Here is a 17200-nt window from a genome sequence, read left to right as displayed (position 1 = left end):
TGGGGGGGTGGAGAGTGTTAGTCCATTTCTATGAAAGTATGATATCATCTTGCTCGACCTCTGTGCTCAAAATACTAATCAATTTCAAACAGACTAGCTCTGAGAAACTGTTTCGTGAGGTCACAGTGACTTTGACCTTTGACCTTTTTACCACCAAAATCTACTCAGTTCCTCCTGGAGTCCTGAGTGAATGTTTGTGCCAGATTTGATGCTTTAGTAGTAAGAATGTTGGAGCTGAGATGCTGCATGATGTCAGGGTCCAAACCTTCCACGCAGGTTCATTATCAGCTCCTTTCCCTCTTGAAAATGTCTTATATAAATATATTTAAAACTCCACACCTTCAGTTTGTAATTGAGCTTTTCTTCTCTTTGGTGTTTGGATTGTTTCGACGCAACCAGAGCAGCAGTTTAATGAAGCGACGGCTTCGACAGCAGCTCAGGAAACAAAAAAAACTCCCGGATTTACACAATTATTTGCTTTTTTTCTCTTTTCGTTTTTTGAATTGGAAAAGGACGTCGTGTGAACTGCTCTGGTGGCGTGGTGCATTTTTCTTCATAGGTACCTGTCATGATGCTTGTGTCTCCCTGCCTCGTCTATGTTTAGTGTTTCCTGTTTTATTTTGAAATTACCTTTCTTTTGTGTCTATGCTCATCTTACTTCCTGCCTTTGTGCGTCGTGTATTTGATCGCCTGATTAATTTCACCTTTTCTCAACTACCCTCGCCTCCCTTTGTTTCCTTGTTCCCCCGTTACTGGATCATCTTTTTCCGCTTGCCAGCTCATCCATTCATCTGTCTCCTCTCTGTACTTTCATTGCACCTACCTTGATTTCCTAAAATCATTGAACCGTGAAAGTGATGAAGTTGAACCAGTCACTGTGCAAATATAAGCTTGGTAACCAGCAGAGAGAAAGAGGAGCAGACAAGAGACAGGAGGGCAGAGTGGGTTTCGGCTTGTGGTGGCATGAGGGGGATGTTCATGAAACTGAAACTATTTCTTGATGTAAATCTTATTTCGGACCAGACATGATGGTTGACTTCCCCTTCCCTCCACATACTGAGAGGTGTGACGTCCAACGTGTCACTGCAACAAACAGCACCTGGTTTAGCATTTGCTTTTTTATCAAGGCCATGAATCCAAATCATCCAAACACAATGAATTCACACCTATAATCTTCTCACAAACATTTTAAAGTTGAAAAGATCCGTCTGATATTTATTTTGTCACGCATCTTTGTTTTTATTCGGAAGGTGTTTCATGTCGCTCAGTAATAAAAACCCATTTCAGAATAAATCTAATAACTGGAACTAAACTTTTCTATCATAACCCACCGACAGATGAAAAACAAAACATGTGCTCACCACTATGTTGTGGTGTCACGTACTTCCCTCTCACTTCGAAGAATTGCAACAGCAAACGTATTACTCGCAGTCATCAAGGATATTTTTAAACGTGGGATACAACTTAGAAATTTCACATACTTCTCTTTTAATGCCCCTTTTCTGGAATGTGTGTGTGTGCGTGTGTGTGTGTGTGTGTGCGTGTGTGTGTGTGTGTGCATGTGTGTGTGTGTGTGTGTGTGCGTGTCCAATGCAAATCTCCCTTCAAACCTAAACATTTCCTCCACAGACGATAGCACTGACAACACTGAGGCTTTGTGTGGACATTTCTCCAGAGAAAGCGAATAAATCTTCATCAAAAAATATGTTACACACCTAATGCAGAACAAGCGCAGGAAGTCATTTTTGTTTTAATTATGAGGAAATGGAACTTCCCTGCGCTGTTTACTTCTGCTGCTCTGAAATTACAGTAAATGAAAGAAAGGAATCAGAAATCCTTGGAGCTGCTAGTCTCAACAGGACGCGTCCGTCTTTACACAATCACCAAAATCAGCTGACCATGTGCAGAGTATCATGAATTAATTAGAGCAGGACTGGTGTAATTCTGTGTGCGCCTCCACCTCACATCAGTGGTATTTATTGATTATTTATCTTACAATTAAGACCATATTTCACATAAACTCCACGGTGCCCTCAGTACAATCTTAATTATTTGCATTAGTAAAGTGGGTTTACTATATATACAATGTTAGTTATCATTCTTTCACTTGTTTAGTAATCTTGCAATGTGAAAAATTTAAAAGCTTATCTACTCATGAGTAGATAAGCCCTCCCTATCTACTCTTGGACAAAACAAGTTGTTCCCAGTCAATATTATTGATTAAATGAAAGTTTTTTTTCTTCTTCTCTTTACTCACCCATCCAGACTTCTCCAAACTGTCCTGCTCCTAGTTTCTTCACCATCTTAATAGACTCTTTGGAAATCTCCCAGGCATCTTTATCCCACGGTTTCTGAGCTTTGGGTTTTACACATGGACGGTCCAGTTTACGACACAGGCCATCCGCTTTGTCTGAAACATGAAATCCCTTTTTTTAGTCATAAATAATAATCAGTGACAAAAATCAACACTTCATACTATTGCAAATATGTAATAGGGGTAGGACTCATATTATTATATAATGGATATTAAATCTGTTTTCTATCTGTTTTAAGCAGCAACCTCCAGGGATGAAAAACGCAGCTGACACAGAAGTGTCAAAACCTGCAGTTCCTCAAATGGCCACTTGAATTGTTCCAACAGTGAGTCAGTCTCCATAGACTCCCGTGTTAAAATGTCCAACTTCCCAGCAGAGATCAACATGTTTACAGCCTGGTGCAAAAACAGTTGTAGCCTCTATAGCTAATTTCCTCCCTAATGACAACTGTATGAATTATGTAAAAATTCACCCATTTAAATTTTATCAAGGCTTAAATATATGCATAATTGGGGGCGTGGCCACTTTGAGTCACAGTCTGCTTGCCCTCACTATGTTTGGGGTGTTGGGATTTTTCATGCAAATATCAGTCAAACAATACGACTCGCTGTGCAGTTAGCTGACTAACAGAGAGCGAGGACGTCTGTGTTCCTGTTTTTTAAAGTGAGTGAAATTCTGGTATTATTTTATTTATATGTTAGCACTAATTAGCAGGTATCCGAGTCTGCGCTCACTATACTTGGCTTGTTAGCTTAGCTCGTTACTAGCTAATTAGCCAGCAGATGAATTAGCCCTGGGTTAGCCAAGCAAGACGCCCAGTTGTGCTAATGATGCTAACAGGAATATATGCTTGCCACAGATATTAAAGCAGAATACATCGAAACCTCAGCTAAACACACACTCTGACTGCCCATCTTTGGATTAACCAGGAGTTAGGCGGAGTCAGGCACTGCCAAGATGGTGACCGTGGAGCAGCTCACTCTAAGCTTCAAAACCCTCTTCAGAAACCTGTGGCTGACGTCACAGAGGCAACGTCCATCTTTATTTACAGTCTATGTTTTTTTTCTAATCTTGTTTCCCCTGACCTCCAGCAGCTTAACTTCTACTTCTACTTGCTGCAGTGATGAACAAAGGTTTTCTCTTGCACCTTCAGTTACTCTTCAAGTTCTTCTGCTCCAGAGTCGTACTCACGGTGGTAGTGTTTGATCATGCTGCCAATGTCAGAGAATGAGATTTTAGGGGAGATGTAGTGGCCGCCATTATCCAGCATCCTTATCTTATAATGTTTGACTGAGTCTGCCCCCTGGAAGTCCACGTCTCTGAGGGACAACGAATAACTCCCTGTGGAGAAATCACAAGATAAAAGAGAATGATTTGTACTCAGTTTCACTAGATTCATCGTGAATGTATTCATTTCTCTCAGTGCTGGTGTGATTTCCAGACCTTTTGATGTTTCACTTTCCCTGATAAGATAAGAGCCTGGTTTGTTTGCCGGAGCCAACAACTGCCTCTCTGCATCCTTCCTTGTGATGTCCTTGAAAAACCACCTGCAACAGGAAACACTCTGAATATACAAAATGGACGAATTCTTCATATTCATACTGAAAATCTTTATGAATATGGGAAGTTAAAAAAGAATCACTCTGTAATTCACACATGTAAGATCTTTATATACGATGTACAATTGTGCAACTGTTTGCATGAAACAAAACGTTTTTATCGAGACCCTAAAGTAATTTGTTCAGATGCAGGGACTCACTCCTCCGTTTCGATGGTGTCGGCCTTAGCGACGTAATTAGACGGGATGAATCCTTCTTTTTTGGTCGTCAGTGACTTTGCTTTCCACCACTCACCACGTCTGCAAAAAAAAATCAATTAATTTAAGCAAAATTGTCGTTTGTCTTTGATTGTCAGGCACCTTCTGTAAATTCCAGGTTTCCTAAAAATGCTTTTGAACCCTAATTATTCCATTAAAATCCACCTTGGGTGGTTTAAAAATACAACAATAAAAAATCATTTTCTAAAGTATAAAAACATTAAATTTAAAGCAAACGCTTGATCCTTGCAGAGAGTGGAATATTGCTTTGGGATATTGTATTATACAGTTTGAACATCTTTGGTTTCTGCCTCACATGATGCAGTATATAAAAAATAAATAAATGATAAATAACAATTCCTGAAGTTGAATTATTCTTATATAAATATAAACAGATAGACACTCACTCCTCTAAGACCTTCAACTTTTCTCCTTTCTTGAACGTTAAGTCTTCCGGGTGCCCGGATTGGTACGGGTAGAGGCCGACCACTATTTTGTCGACCCCCCTTTCCTCTAAGAGATGAAACAGAAAACAGATACTGACATGATGAATACTGCACAGTAAAACAAATAGGTCAACAGCTAGGATGCATTAAACAAATCTGCAATATGTGTAAAATGCAGAGCAAGAATTCACACTTTTCACTAGCAACTTCAGCTAAATATTAACGTGCGACTGTGGCTGATGTGTCATGTTTAATAAGTAATAAATACACTATTACACTCACTGTAAGTCAGTTGCACAGAAGGAGCTTCCATGTAATGTGGCTCAGTTTAACTTAATATAATATATATAATATGCACATGGCCATATTGTTATTGGTCACTGCATTTTAAAATTCAGCCCAAAGCTAAACCTTTTTTTTTTTGGTTTAAACTTATAAACAACACAACACCAAGCAGTCGTTCTGTCACTGGGCTAGCAGCTAGTAAGATGTCAGGAAGGCAATATATCATTGCACATCCTTCTCAAGAATAGTAATATACTAAATACCATCACCATTTGCATTTACTGGTGAGTTTTACCAAATCACAGTGTGTTCCCTGTGGTTGGCCTCGACATGTGTCACTCAGAAAACTGTGAGTCACAAAATGCTCAGTTCTTGCTAAAGCTCCAGAGAGAAGTGTGAGAGAGGAGTAGATGTAAAACTATATTGAGATGGATTTTTGGCAGTTAAAACCACAAATACACCGACCAGCCACAACATCAAAAAGAGTAACTGGCTCACCTGAGTCCCTGAGGTCACCTGACTCACCTGTTTGTTGGCTCATAAAATCTCAAATTGTAAAATCAAGGAACAGCACTTCTAGAACAGAGGCTCATTTAACTTTCCTGTCAGTGTGTTTTTACACCAATACTTTTGCAAAAATAAATTGTAAGTATGAAAGAAAGAGTGAGGAATACCTTCCAACTTTTGGAACACCTGACCAGGTAGCAGGGAGTTATTCTGCAAAGGCAAACACAGAAACTGTGTAAATGTTACACCAATAACTGCTTCTAACACAATCCTGTAATATATATCTATCATACATACAGTTATTACTTGTACATAACAGAATTTCACAATCTTTTCATCGTCATCGTGTCAGGCGGGGAAGTTCTGCTCATTTGGAAATATCAGAGTCAGTTTTTCCGAATGGGGAAAGGGTGTATTTGAATTGTAAAATAGTCTCTAGAGAACTGAATAACTTCACTTTTACAACATTCTCCATTTGACAATATTTGAAGATGATGTAAAAACATTAAAATGCATGACTTTTACACTTTGATTTTCAAATAACTCAACAATAACTTTGTTGCTAAGACAGCAGAAATCATGTCCTGACTACTTACTGTGGTGTTTTTTGTATTGAAGGTGGGGTCTCTGACATAGTGCGTTTGGTCGGTACGTACAGTCTGCGGGCTGCTTTTCACCTCCACACCTCCGCTCAGTCCTTCGCTCAACGTGGACTTCATACAGCCCATTCTGCCTGAAGGAGGAAGTGAGAAAAAGGAAGAGTGTAGTGGAGTGTTACGCATTTACCATTTACAGCTGCTGAAAATAACAAAATGTTTGGTATTGAACACCTGTGGCTTCTTTGTTTTGTAATGCAGAAATAAAACAGAGCCAATAGTGACATTTTCATCTTTCTTTATTTTTTTATCAATGGATGATAAAAAAAAAGAAAAGAAAAGATGCACCTGGTGTAGCTCATTTTGTGGACAATTCTCAAAATTCAAAAGAATTCTTCTGTAAAGGACCATTACACTGATTTTTATTATTATGTGTTATGTACGTTTACATGCTTCATAAATCAGTTTTGTCTGTATCTGACAGAAAAGGCCTGAACACCACCTGATCAGCTCTCTTTGCAGCTCCAAATGACTTTTTAAAAAAAGATAATTTACTTAAGTACAAGGAGCAGTATCCACACACTATTTGGTTAGCAGGCAAACTGGGTAACTAACTAGTTGACTTAGCTAACAAACAGCTGTATGCTAACGTTACTTGTTCTGCTTCTCAGTGGGTATTCTCTATAAGGCTGTGTGAAATGTCGTCATTTGTATTTATTATATAATTATAATAACTTATATAACTTATAACTTATATAAATATTTATATAAGTTTGTTCTTCTACAGTCGTTGAGACCTCAGCTGTACTAGCTGGACACAATTTGACATGTAGGTTTATTTATTAAGATCCAATGTGATCTTTGTGTTACCAATTGTGTGAATATTACCAATTGTGTGAATGTAAATGCAGAAGATACAAACCTAAATTTGTTTATTTGGGCCTCTTTCAGATTGGGTTTAATCTTCATTATTAATATCACTGTAAAGCGTTTCATACACATTATAGGCCTATAGAACATTTACACAATTCTGACTTAACATCCATTATACATCAGTTGTATTAGTCATACTGTAAACAAATTACAGCACTGAGGTCCAATGTTTGATTGTCCGGTAGACAAAGGTTCCCATTATGTTTTTATCTTTAATGGTACACAATGAAATTAATCTCTATTCCTTAAATTGACTTTGTGTTTATCGTGCACCAATACTAAACTTGTCCTGAATACATGTTCGTGCCACTCTAATTTTTTTTTTATTGCTGCAGTTTTCTGTATTAAACCTCACAAACCCTGACACAGAGGCATCGAAACCAAATGACCACATGACCTCAGAAGATGCTTCCTGTGTAACAAATGGTGATATTTCAGAGGAGGTGTAAAGGGGCCAAAGGGACCACAACCTAACACCTAGTTATCAAGAGGAGGGTCTATTTCCATTCCTGTGTTAATCTAGCTGTTTATTTTGTTTCTATTATCCATGACCTCATCAAGCCTAACCTCGTTGTTATTGTTGTAACCATGACAACGTAGATCGTCTAATCTTAAGGAAGTACTCATTTTATATTTTCATATTTCCCTAAACTATTTAATTATATTATATATTATATTATAATAATTATTATTATTAACCAAGTAGTTTTTGTTTCTAAACATAACCAAGCCATGGCCCTCTATTACTGTAACCATGGCGACAAAGGGTCCGGTACGCTGCTGTCGTACGTTCCGCATGTTTATCATTGTAACCACGACAACCAAAGTCTGGTACGCCTGCTGCGTAGGGGCTGCTTCCTGATCGATGAACAACTGGAAAAGATAATGAAAATCCGCGGGGACATCGACCCATATGTCAAGGTAAAACAACATATTTGATAACCTAGTAGCTAACCTAGTAGAATTGTTTGAATGCTAACGTTAGCTTTTTGCTAACGTTAGCATTCAAACACTTCTTAGCTAACATTACCGTTTGATAGTGGTGCATGATACAATATCAAAGAAATTAATTTATTCTGAAATATCACTGCAGATCTTGGACACATTTAGTTCAACGTTTAAATAAAACATCATGATATTAAGCTTGCAATGTAACATTAGCTGCCTTGCTATCTTTTCAACCAGTTAAGTTAGCAGTGATACCCTGCGCTGTTATATTACAGTATTATTGATTTAGGTTGATTATGAAACCATATAACATTAGTTAATGTTTAACGTTTGCACAAGCCAGTGGATTAATTTGTCATCTGACAACTTTAGTAGCGCCAACATTTGACATTCATGTCAGTTGCAAACTTTAAGTTTGCTAACCTAGCATTAATTTACAGTGTGGGCTGGCCTGACATTCAACATCTGGCAACATCTGGCAAATTCATCTGGCCATTTATCAGTGTATTAAAAGGAAAGTGAAGGTAAACAAGTCAAGTTCTTCAACCATCTCAACATTCTCGCACAGGATTTATTCAGAGACATTAAAGTGCTCAAGGCTTCCCTCCCTCAGCGCGACATCAGGGGAAAATGGCCGCCGTGTAAAATAACTGACCTGTGGTTGATCTGGTGACTGAAATATCTATATGGTACAAGAAACTGTGAATTTTGTTTAAAGGTCACATCCAGTAGAAGCCTTTGTTTCCTTCCCTGGAGAAAACTTGGCACATACATCTTTGGACCCATTAGAGAATATTTAATCAGTTTGCCATCCTGTTTAAATTAGCTTTTCTTCTGATATAGTAGGTTAAATGCTCAGTATTCACTTCCTCATTCTTTATTTTCTTCCTGTCTTTTCTCAGTTTTGGTTTTTGGTAATGTTTAAACTACTAGAATGCACTATATACAGAGCAAAAAGATAAACCTGAATAATGATTTAGACAGATATCAGAGTAATTATTATAATGCAACCTTATATGATTATGTGTTAAAATAATGTTTGGTATGTGAAATAAGTAATGACTTAATGACACGGTGAATCACAGGTCAAACAATTATGGCCAAAGGAGCATAACCAAACAACAGAATGATGATCTCAGATAAGGTAAAATCAACTTTATTGATACCACACAAGGAAACTGTGTCACAGGAGCAGAAGTAGGAGATGGTGATAAATCATCAGTGAACACAACACGCTGCTCTTTCAATGGGAAACTAAAATTTATGATTGAACTACTCAAATCAGAGAAAGAAGGAACACACTTAGCCAGTCCTGCAGGGCAATGAATTCTCTTTAGTACAGCAGGAAACATAAAATAGGTTAAATTAAGTAGATAAAGGTCAAGAGGAATCAGCTGTGAAGAGGAGCAGTCAACCACATACAGTCCATAGTAACATCATAAACATTAAAACTTTAGTTTTATAGCTTCCAAAAGCAGGTATTTGGTCATAAAATATTTGACTAACATCAATTTTCACCTGATGAAAAGTTATGGGATCAACAAAGTTACCACAATCCAAGTTATCCAAAGTGGAACACGAATTCATGACAATCCATCCACTCATGTTGTAAAGTGGAAATGGCTATTCTGGTTGCTCCTGATTCTGGACGGTAAAGTCCCATAAAGTTTTCCCATAGTCAGTGTTATCTGACTCACAATTTATTCATCTCTATGACTTACATCAGTATGAATTTAAGATAAACACAAAGCTTGTGCTACAGAAAATGGACCAGACTCAGTGAATAGCTCCCTAAGCTTAACATGTCCTATGATAACTATTAATTTAGCTGTACAGACTAATGAGCAGTGATAACTAACATGTCTTTGGGGTCATCAGGTGGGAACCTCCTTTCACCAGTGTTTCGTCTAGTTGGTCCCACGACACCTCCAGGAGGTTAGACAGTGATCACTGGCGTCCCAGAGTCACTCCCCTAATGCCAGCCATCACTGCTCCTCACACCACGACTATTTTCTTTATCTTGCCTATGCTACCACAAACAACACCATCATCAACTCTGACAAAACACACTAACAGATTAAGCAGATTCAGCAAACAAACTCCCCTAAACAGTTGGAGAAAGTGGCGGCCATTTTGAATTTATACCAGTTAAATTATCAGTGCAAAAGACTAAGATCTGCATATGAAAATATCTTTTTCTTAGCCTTGGTCCCATGTTTCTATGCTCAGCAACACTGAGGATACGCTTTAAAGAAAAGATTAAAATGGAAATGCATAATTAGGGAATCACACTTCCAGAACCAGTGGTCCCAGGATATTTAACTGAAAGCCACATATGTAGACCTCACAGTGGTGCTAGATGAAAGGTTGGCGGATCAGCAGAGTAATTTAGATTCATCCAGCGGGGGGCCATGAATGTTTGTACAAAAATATCGCACCAGTAGATGTTAAGATACTTCACTGGATAAGGGACACTATAGGAAAAGTCAAGGGATCAGCAAAGGCAGTAAGCTTCATCCTGAGGGGAATGTGAATGCCTACTGAGATATTTTAGTCAGAACCAAAGTGGTGACAGACACCGGTAGTGATAATTATCCACATTCTATAATCATTAAAAACCTGTTATTTTAAGGCCTCAAATAGCAGCATGACACATGCACTTACCCCTGTCTACAATATAATGGCACTTTTGTTCCTAAGGAAGTTAAGTCTAGGTTAGTTTTGAGTAATAGTATGCAAAACAATAGTGGTAATCTGTCTTTGGACAAGATGATTGTTTGGACAAGAATTATGGAAAAAAAGTTCAAGCACCATTAACCCCATGGCAGACAGAAAAAAGGGGACACACCTAAAAACCAGAAATATAGCTTAACCTGTCCAAACAGATTTAGATGTTTATGATTTTCATATGATTGTGAGCTGTGACTTGTCATTGTAAACAAAGCGTGAAAAAGTTTGTGAATGAAAATGTTATAACAAACATCTGGGTGGTTTGTTACTGGCTTTGTTGGTTCATTGCCTCTGTTATATATTTTTAACTTGACAGACGGCAAACAGCCGGAAACCAAGGGTCTAAACAGATTAGAAGACGCCCCACACACACACACACACACACACACACATACACACACACACACACACGTGCGCAATGTGCTATGCTGTTGCAAACACACAAACTTTTCCTTCCTCCTTACTGAGCCACTGACTCAGGAGAAGAAATGAAAGGAGAGGAAACAGTCCAGTGTGGGAATAAGTTATTGATTAACCTGATCACATTCAGAGCAAAAGTCATATCAAATGAATTTAAACTGGTGATGGTCAAAGCCATTACAAACCACACTTAAAGTTTAATAAAAACCACCCATACTGTGGTCTGAAGGTAAAACTTTAATTTACACTGAAGAGAAATCCAAACAATAAGTGAAATAAGTTTTTAAATAAACACTAAGGAAACTTTCAAAATTGGATTGGACTGGTTAAAAATTAAAGATAATCTACAGGCTAGTCACTCAATATTGACCTTTTTCAACAAATCAAACTGTTATCTATAAGCATCTTAACTCTTCTCGTGTGTGTGTGTGTGTGTGTGTGTGTGTGTGTGTGTGTGTGTGTGTGTGTGTGTGAGTGAGAGAGTGTGCATGAACAGACGCACAATGAATGATTCATTAGTGCTTACCTCTCTCTCTGTGTCCCGGTCAGTCCAATGCTTATATGTCTTTTATTCCTCAGATCTCTCGCCTGTGCTTTTCATCAGACTGACCCCCAGACTTGCTGACTGTCAAGCTGGAGAGATGTGGTTTGTAAAGTGGGTCAGCCGGTCGTCGCGAACTGTTACGCTCAGCCGCCAGAATGAGGAACTTGGAGAAACTGGTCGGGGATTTTTGTTTTTTTTTCACTGAAACTTCCTGGTACAATTGTCTAATGATTATTTGCATAATCAGCTACACAGACACACACAGGGGCGCAGCAGACAGATGGTCTTTTAGGTCTTTGTATACGAAAACAAACCTGTTAATATTGAAGTTGAGAAGAGTTTTTACATTATGTCATAAATAAAAAAGAATCTCTTCTATATCTGCAGACATTAAACATTATAGGGTCCTCACACATTTCCTTTTATGCTTTTGTCAAATAATTAATCTGCTATAATTGTTGATAATGGTTACCTGAGTGTTAAAAATAATATTTACAGCCTAATTTGTTTTTACCACATTTTGAGTGTAATGCATGGTTTAGTGTCGTTTGATAAATCCTCCCACAGTGCCACCTGCTGGCCAAATTGCTGAGGTACAACAACACAAGAAACAGTGTTTTTACTGTCATCCATCATTTATTTTGCTTTGTTTGACACAAGAAGTAGAAAATATGGTTATAGACAGTCAGACAAACACCTACACGTTTAGCAGAATCATGCACCTGCCGTACGTCTACATGCTGAATTATGAACAGCTGGGTTTCCACAGTGTAGTTGAAGCGGGAGTGAGTCACTACACAGTCACATGGCAGTTTACAGTTTGAAAACCTGACTGAATGAGTATTATAAAAGAAGAGCTATATTTAGCCTATTATTGTCAGCCTGAATAAGAGTGAGACACAGTCAAGCTGCAGTCTTACAGTAGGATTATACTCAGTAAAACCAGGGAGAACAAATGACAAAATACACAGTTTCAAAAATTGCATGCACGATGGTCTTTATGGATGTCGATTATGGGATGTTTCCATTATTACACAAAGTAGCAGGAATGTAGTTCAGCCTCAGTGTCAGACACAGAAACTTTGACACAAACATGTTACACTTACTGGAAGCTCCACTGAGTTTTGCATATCTACATTTAAGGAACAGTTTGACGTTTTGGGAAATGCACTTTACAGCTGAGACTTAGATGAGAGGATCGACACCACTCTCACATCTGTATGCTGAATATGTAGCTAGAGAACAGTAGTGCTGCTTTATCAGGAGACTAAAGTACATTAATGAACAACACAAAGTCAGTTAGCTAATCTGTTGGCTAATAATACACCTCTAAAAATCATTAATTAATTAATTCTTTAATTTATTCAAAAACTGAAGTGTAAAAATGACTGGTAACTTCCTTGAGTATCCACTGGTTACCTGGCAACCACAAAATAGTTGTTAATTGGCTAATGGCTAACTGGTTAAATTATAGAAACATGCTGCAAGTAGCACAGACACCGATGGAAATGTTTCCAGGGGACACAAAAAAAGTGCTGAACCCGTCTGGGACGCACTTGCTGTTCAATCAAACATACTTTATAACACGCTTTGTGACCTTTGAAGTTCTGAAGATGGCTTCAGGTTCATCACTTTTTTGTGTCCCCTGGAAACATGTTGTTGTCACCTGTGCTACTTGCAGCGTGTTTCTGTATTTGGTTGTGTTGTGTGTATTTGCGGAGCATGTGTTATCAAATTGTGTTGTTGTGTTTTCTATATTTGCTTGTGTCTTGTCTATCTGCATGTGTTTCCTTAAGTTGCAGAATGATGTTTTGAGCTCTCAGGGCCACCGTATTCACTTCAGTTTTTGGTATGAATTAATTAAATCTTACATAATTATATATAACACGCTAATTAGCTAACTTTAGAGTTGCTGGTGGTTTTTGTTACCTTCAGATATATCCAGGCTAGCTGTTTCCCCTTGTTCCCAGTCTTTATGCTAAGCTAAACTAGCCTTCAGCTAACTCTAGCTACATATTGAGAATACTGACATGAGAGTGGCATCAGTCTTTCTCATCTAATTTTCAGCTTTAAGGTTGTGGTTATAATGGCATCATTAGAAAAGTAAAAAACAAAGTATTAACATTTTAAAAGATACAGTAGTACACCATCATTTCTTTTTTTTTCTTTTTTTTTTTAACAACTGAACCATTAAATATGTCATCCTTACTGACTGTACATGTTTTGTTGGTGTCACACCTCCCCAGTGCTACAACCTGCTGCTTTCTACAGGATAGTCCAGTTTCACATACAGTACACATCTGGATTTTCAGCAAACACAGTGCCGTGTTTTTGTTCATGGTTGTTTTCCAGCTCTACTGCAGCTGAGTAGATCAATTCCCTCCATAGTATTGTCACTTTAAAAGAAGCACAAGCCATTAACTGGCAATATAATCTGTATCAGCTTCACTACCTCTACAAACATGCGACTCCCACTGTGACCCATTACATCAGCACGTCTCAGTGGTCTCACAAATTGCTTACACTACTACAAAACTCACATAGGATCTCTGTCTATTTTCTCTTTTCATTCCCAGTCATCCAACCTGTGTGTTTAGTAACTAAGACTGAAAGTAAAATCAACTTTACAAGAGCTACAAATTTGTCCTTCTGCTCACACCGGCTCTGAAAAAAAACCAAAAAAACACCCTGCAATCAGTCTGTTATTCTATTGCACAGCAGAGCCACAGGGACATGAGAGCGCCGGATGATCACATCGCAGCACAGCGCCGCTACAGTGGTTTTTGGGTGTCAATGCCCTGCTTATAGGCACCTCAGCAGTGGCGGTGCTACCCTTCGGCTACCAGCCCACTTTAGCAAAACCGATTCATCACACAGAAACACACACGTCACACGTGAAGGTTAGCTGTTCCTCTGCTCAGCCTCCCTCTGCGCTGAGGAGGAGGAGCTCTGGCTGTCCTCTGTGTCGTCTCCCTCTGCAGGACAATCAGGAGAAGGAGAAAAGTTTTAGCTCGGTGTGGTATGAAAATCAGAAAACCAAACATTTATTATCTCAACCACATTTGTAATTCTTTCCTGATCTTACAGTCAACCAAAGACTGAGAGACTGTTAACTTGGGACTGACTCTGTAGCACTCAGCCCTCAAGCTGTGCAGCTCTGTAGCTTCACTACAGTAGGTAAATAAAAGCAACACGAAAAATAAAACTTTTGACTTACATAACTTCTAACATATTATCTCTCTAAGTGATGATGATCTAATTTTGCATAGCTTTGTCCAAAGAGCCGTGTTTGTATTTCCCACACAGCTGCAGAAAGGCTGATGAAAGTCAAGCCCATCTTTCTTCTTCTTGAGTGTGTCTCTTTATTTAGAATACAACAGCCCTTCACAACAGTACACCTACAACTCATGCCTGCACAACACGCACAATAAAAAACACAGTAAAATGGCTTCTAAATAAACAGCAGAGTAATAATATAACACTTTAACTGCGCCTGCAGTTAACCCCATAACGTCCCTTTTACGTAGCCTATAGATATTACTATGAGCACATTAGATGACTTTTATTTTGACTTGATAAAAATATGAGCCCGTGTTTGTCCATCAGCTTGTTTGTATTTACATATAAATGACTTACATGAGACCAGAAATGGAGCAGACTGAGAGTAAACGTGGGGCTGGGATACTTTTATGTACCGAGCGATTTGGTGTGATATTATCGAGGATGGAGAAATGCCTCGTCATTCGATACCAGATCTTGATGTCTAAGGAGTAAATGTGTAAGTCTCATCAGCGTCAGTGAGCCAATGAACATGCAGCGTGCTGGGACCCAGCTCTAGTAATGCTGGTGATTGGCTGTTTAATTACACGAACACGTTTGAGTGTGTAAAGAGACCGAGCTTAAAAATAAAACTAAAATTTGTACGTGTTGTGTATAGTTATTTTCTTTTTGTTGAAATGGATTTGATAAAAAAAATGTATCGAAAAGATATTGATAAGAATCGGTATCGAAGTGAAGGTATTGGTATGAACGATACGCAGCCACAGTATGTGCAAATAAAAAACTAATTTTAACATTTTATTTTGAAAGGCTAGCATACAGAAGACGGAGGAGGTGGTTTCCTTGTAGAGCCTCAGTAAAATTTAACAAGCCAAGCAAGAACATTGTGACCAACCTAAACTGCTTTTAGATGATGAGACTCTACGCACAGTACGACTCAAGGTGTTGTGCTTCCGTCTGCATGTTATTTTTCATTCAACATATTGTGTTTAACTGTGGCGCCTCAGTCAACATCACCTTTATATCAATGGAAACACATGCAATGCTTCTGTTCCGCCTCCTGACACACTTCCATAGGTGAATACACAATACTGGCCCAACACAGTGCAGTGCATTACAGTATAACAAATATATACAGTGTTACCTCCCCCTCCAGCGTTGATGTGCAGCTGGGACAGGGACAGGGTGAGGGGCAGCTCTCGTCCCTCGGGGTCGGTGGGACTCTGCAGGATGTCGTGCAGGGCGTTCCTCCGTCCCGTCCTGCCAGAGGCAATGAAGTCCGCATACGTGGCCTCAACATCAGACATCGCTCGTGCATCGTTCACACAGCAACACCTGCGAGAGGAGAGGAGCAGCTTTAATCAACACACACCTCCAGATGTTCACCTCCATATGTCAGAGTGTGGGAACCTACACCTGAAGACAGTGAGAGACCCCCAGTCCTTCATAGTACTTCATACCCCATTACACATACACATACATATTTATCATATGACATGTTACTCAAAAGGCAGTAACAGGACTACAGTTTTCATTTTAGTTCATTTTAAAATGTCCAGTTTATATAATGATGTATGGTGTAATAATTTTATTCCCACTATGTTTAATTATAAGCACAGTATTAGCCTCATGTCTGCAGTCTCAACAGCTCTTCTTTATATTCATTCACAGCTTTACAATATGAAGTATCTGAAGCTAATCCAGGCAGCCCGTCCATGATGAGGCCCTCAAGTCAGGTACCATGTAAAGCCGGGACCACAAGTCAGATCAGATTCCTACAGTAACTCATAAGGTGATTTTATAGTGTCTGAGTCCCGTTTCAGCTTTTTCTTACCTTCAGTGATTGGTCTATCAGTGCTATAACCCGAAGCTACATTACTAGGGAGTGACTTCACCTACAAGGCAGAGCGACGGGCCCGACATCACATCAACCGATCCAACAAAACACAAATCCCCCCCCCAAAAAAAGAAGAAAATTCAAAACACAAAATAAAAAAAATCACCACAACCGAGCGGCGAGCGGCGGCTACAGATCCAAACGCCTCCCGCTACATGCCGCGACGTGTCAGCTGCACGAAAACAATCCAACAATATCAATCACATCAGCAGGACGGTGTGAGGAGTCCCCGATCTATTCTCCATGGCCGCCGCATCTTCCTCCTTCGCGGCCAATCAGCTGCCAACAAGCCGCATCTGAGCGCTGATTGGACAGGAGACACAAAAGGATGAGAGGAGAGGGATCTGAGTAGCACCAAGCCCGATGATGCGTTCAGGGTCACCTCGTGAAATATCAGTTTGACTCTCCATCTCTCTATGTTGTTCTTGGCTTTTGGGCTGTTAATAATAATAATAATAATAATAATAATAATAATAGTAAAAGT

General features: G+C 39.0%; 2 protein-coding genes across 2 annotated transcripts in view; both read right to left on the bottom strand.

The window, feature by feature from the left end:
• lyn (LYN proto-oncogene, Src family tyrosine kinase) overlaps positions 1–11717 on the bottom strand; it is a 16752-nt gene extending 5035 nt beyond the window's left edge. The window contains exons 1-8 of the mRNA XM_087173424.1: positions 11523–11717; positions 5966–6102; positions 5537–5579; positions 4539–4644; positions 4075–4173; positions 3759–3862; positions 3507–3656; positions 2257–2410 (exon numbers count right to left, since the gene is read on the bottom strand). Coding sequence (XP_087029550.1) covers positions 2257–2410; positions 3507–3656; positions 3759–3862; positions 4075–4173; positions 4539–4644; positions 5537–5579; positions 5966–6097 — 788 coding nt within the window. The 5' untranslated portion in view covers positions 6098–6102; positions 11523–11717. The remainder of the gene's footprint in view (positions 1–2256; positions 2411–3506; positions 3657–3758; positions 3863–4074; positions 4174–4538; positions 4645–5536; positions 5580–5965; positions 6103–11522) is intronic.
• Positions 11718–12156: 439 nt separating this feature from the next.
• Positions 12157–16969, bottom strand: LOC111653438 (cAMP-dependent protein kinase inhibitor alpha). Its single transcript, XM_023404051.2, has 3 exons — positions 16654–16969; positions 15964–16154; positions 12157–14515 (listed from the first exon to the last, which is right to left on the bottom strand). The coding sequence occupies exons 2-3, from the start codon at positions 16124–16126 to the stop codon at positions 14442–14444; spliced, it is 237 nt and encodes a 78-aa protein (XP_023259819.1). The 5' UTR covers positions 16127–16154; positions 16654–16969; the 3' UTR covers positions 12157–14441.
• Positions 16970–17200: the final 231 nt, after the last annotated feature.

This window comes from Seriola lalandi, unplaced genomic scaffold (genome assembly GCF_002814215.2).
Source record: "Seriola lalandi dorsalis isolate HSWRI2012SDOR001 ecotype SW California unplaced genomic scaffold, Sedor1 jcf7180002054208, whole genome shotgun sequence".
Taxonomy (NCBI): domain Eukaryota; kingdom Metazoa; phylum Chordata; class Actinopteri; order Carangiformes; family Carangidae; genus Seriola; species Seriola lalandi.
The sequence above is the reverse complement of the archived record's forward strand: the minus strand, read 5'-3'. Positions and strand labels throughout refer to the sequence as shown.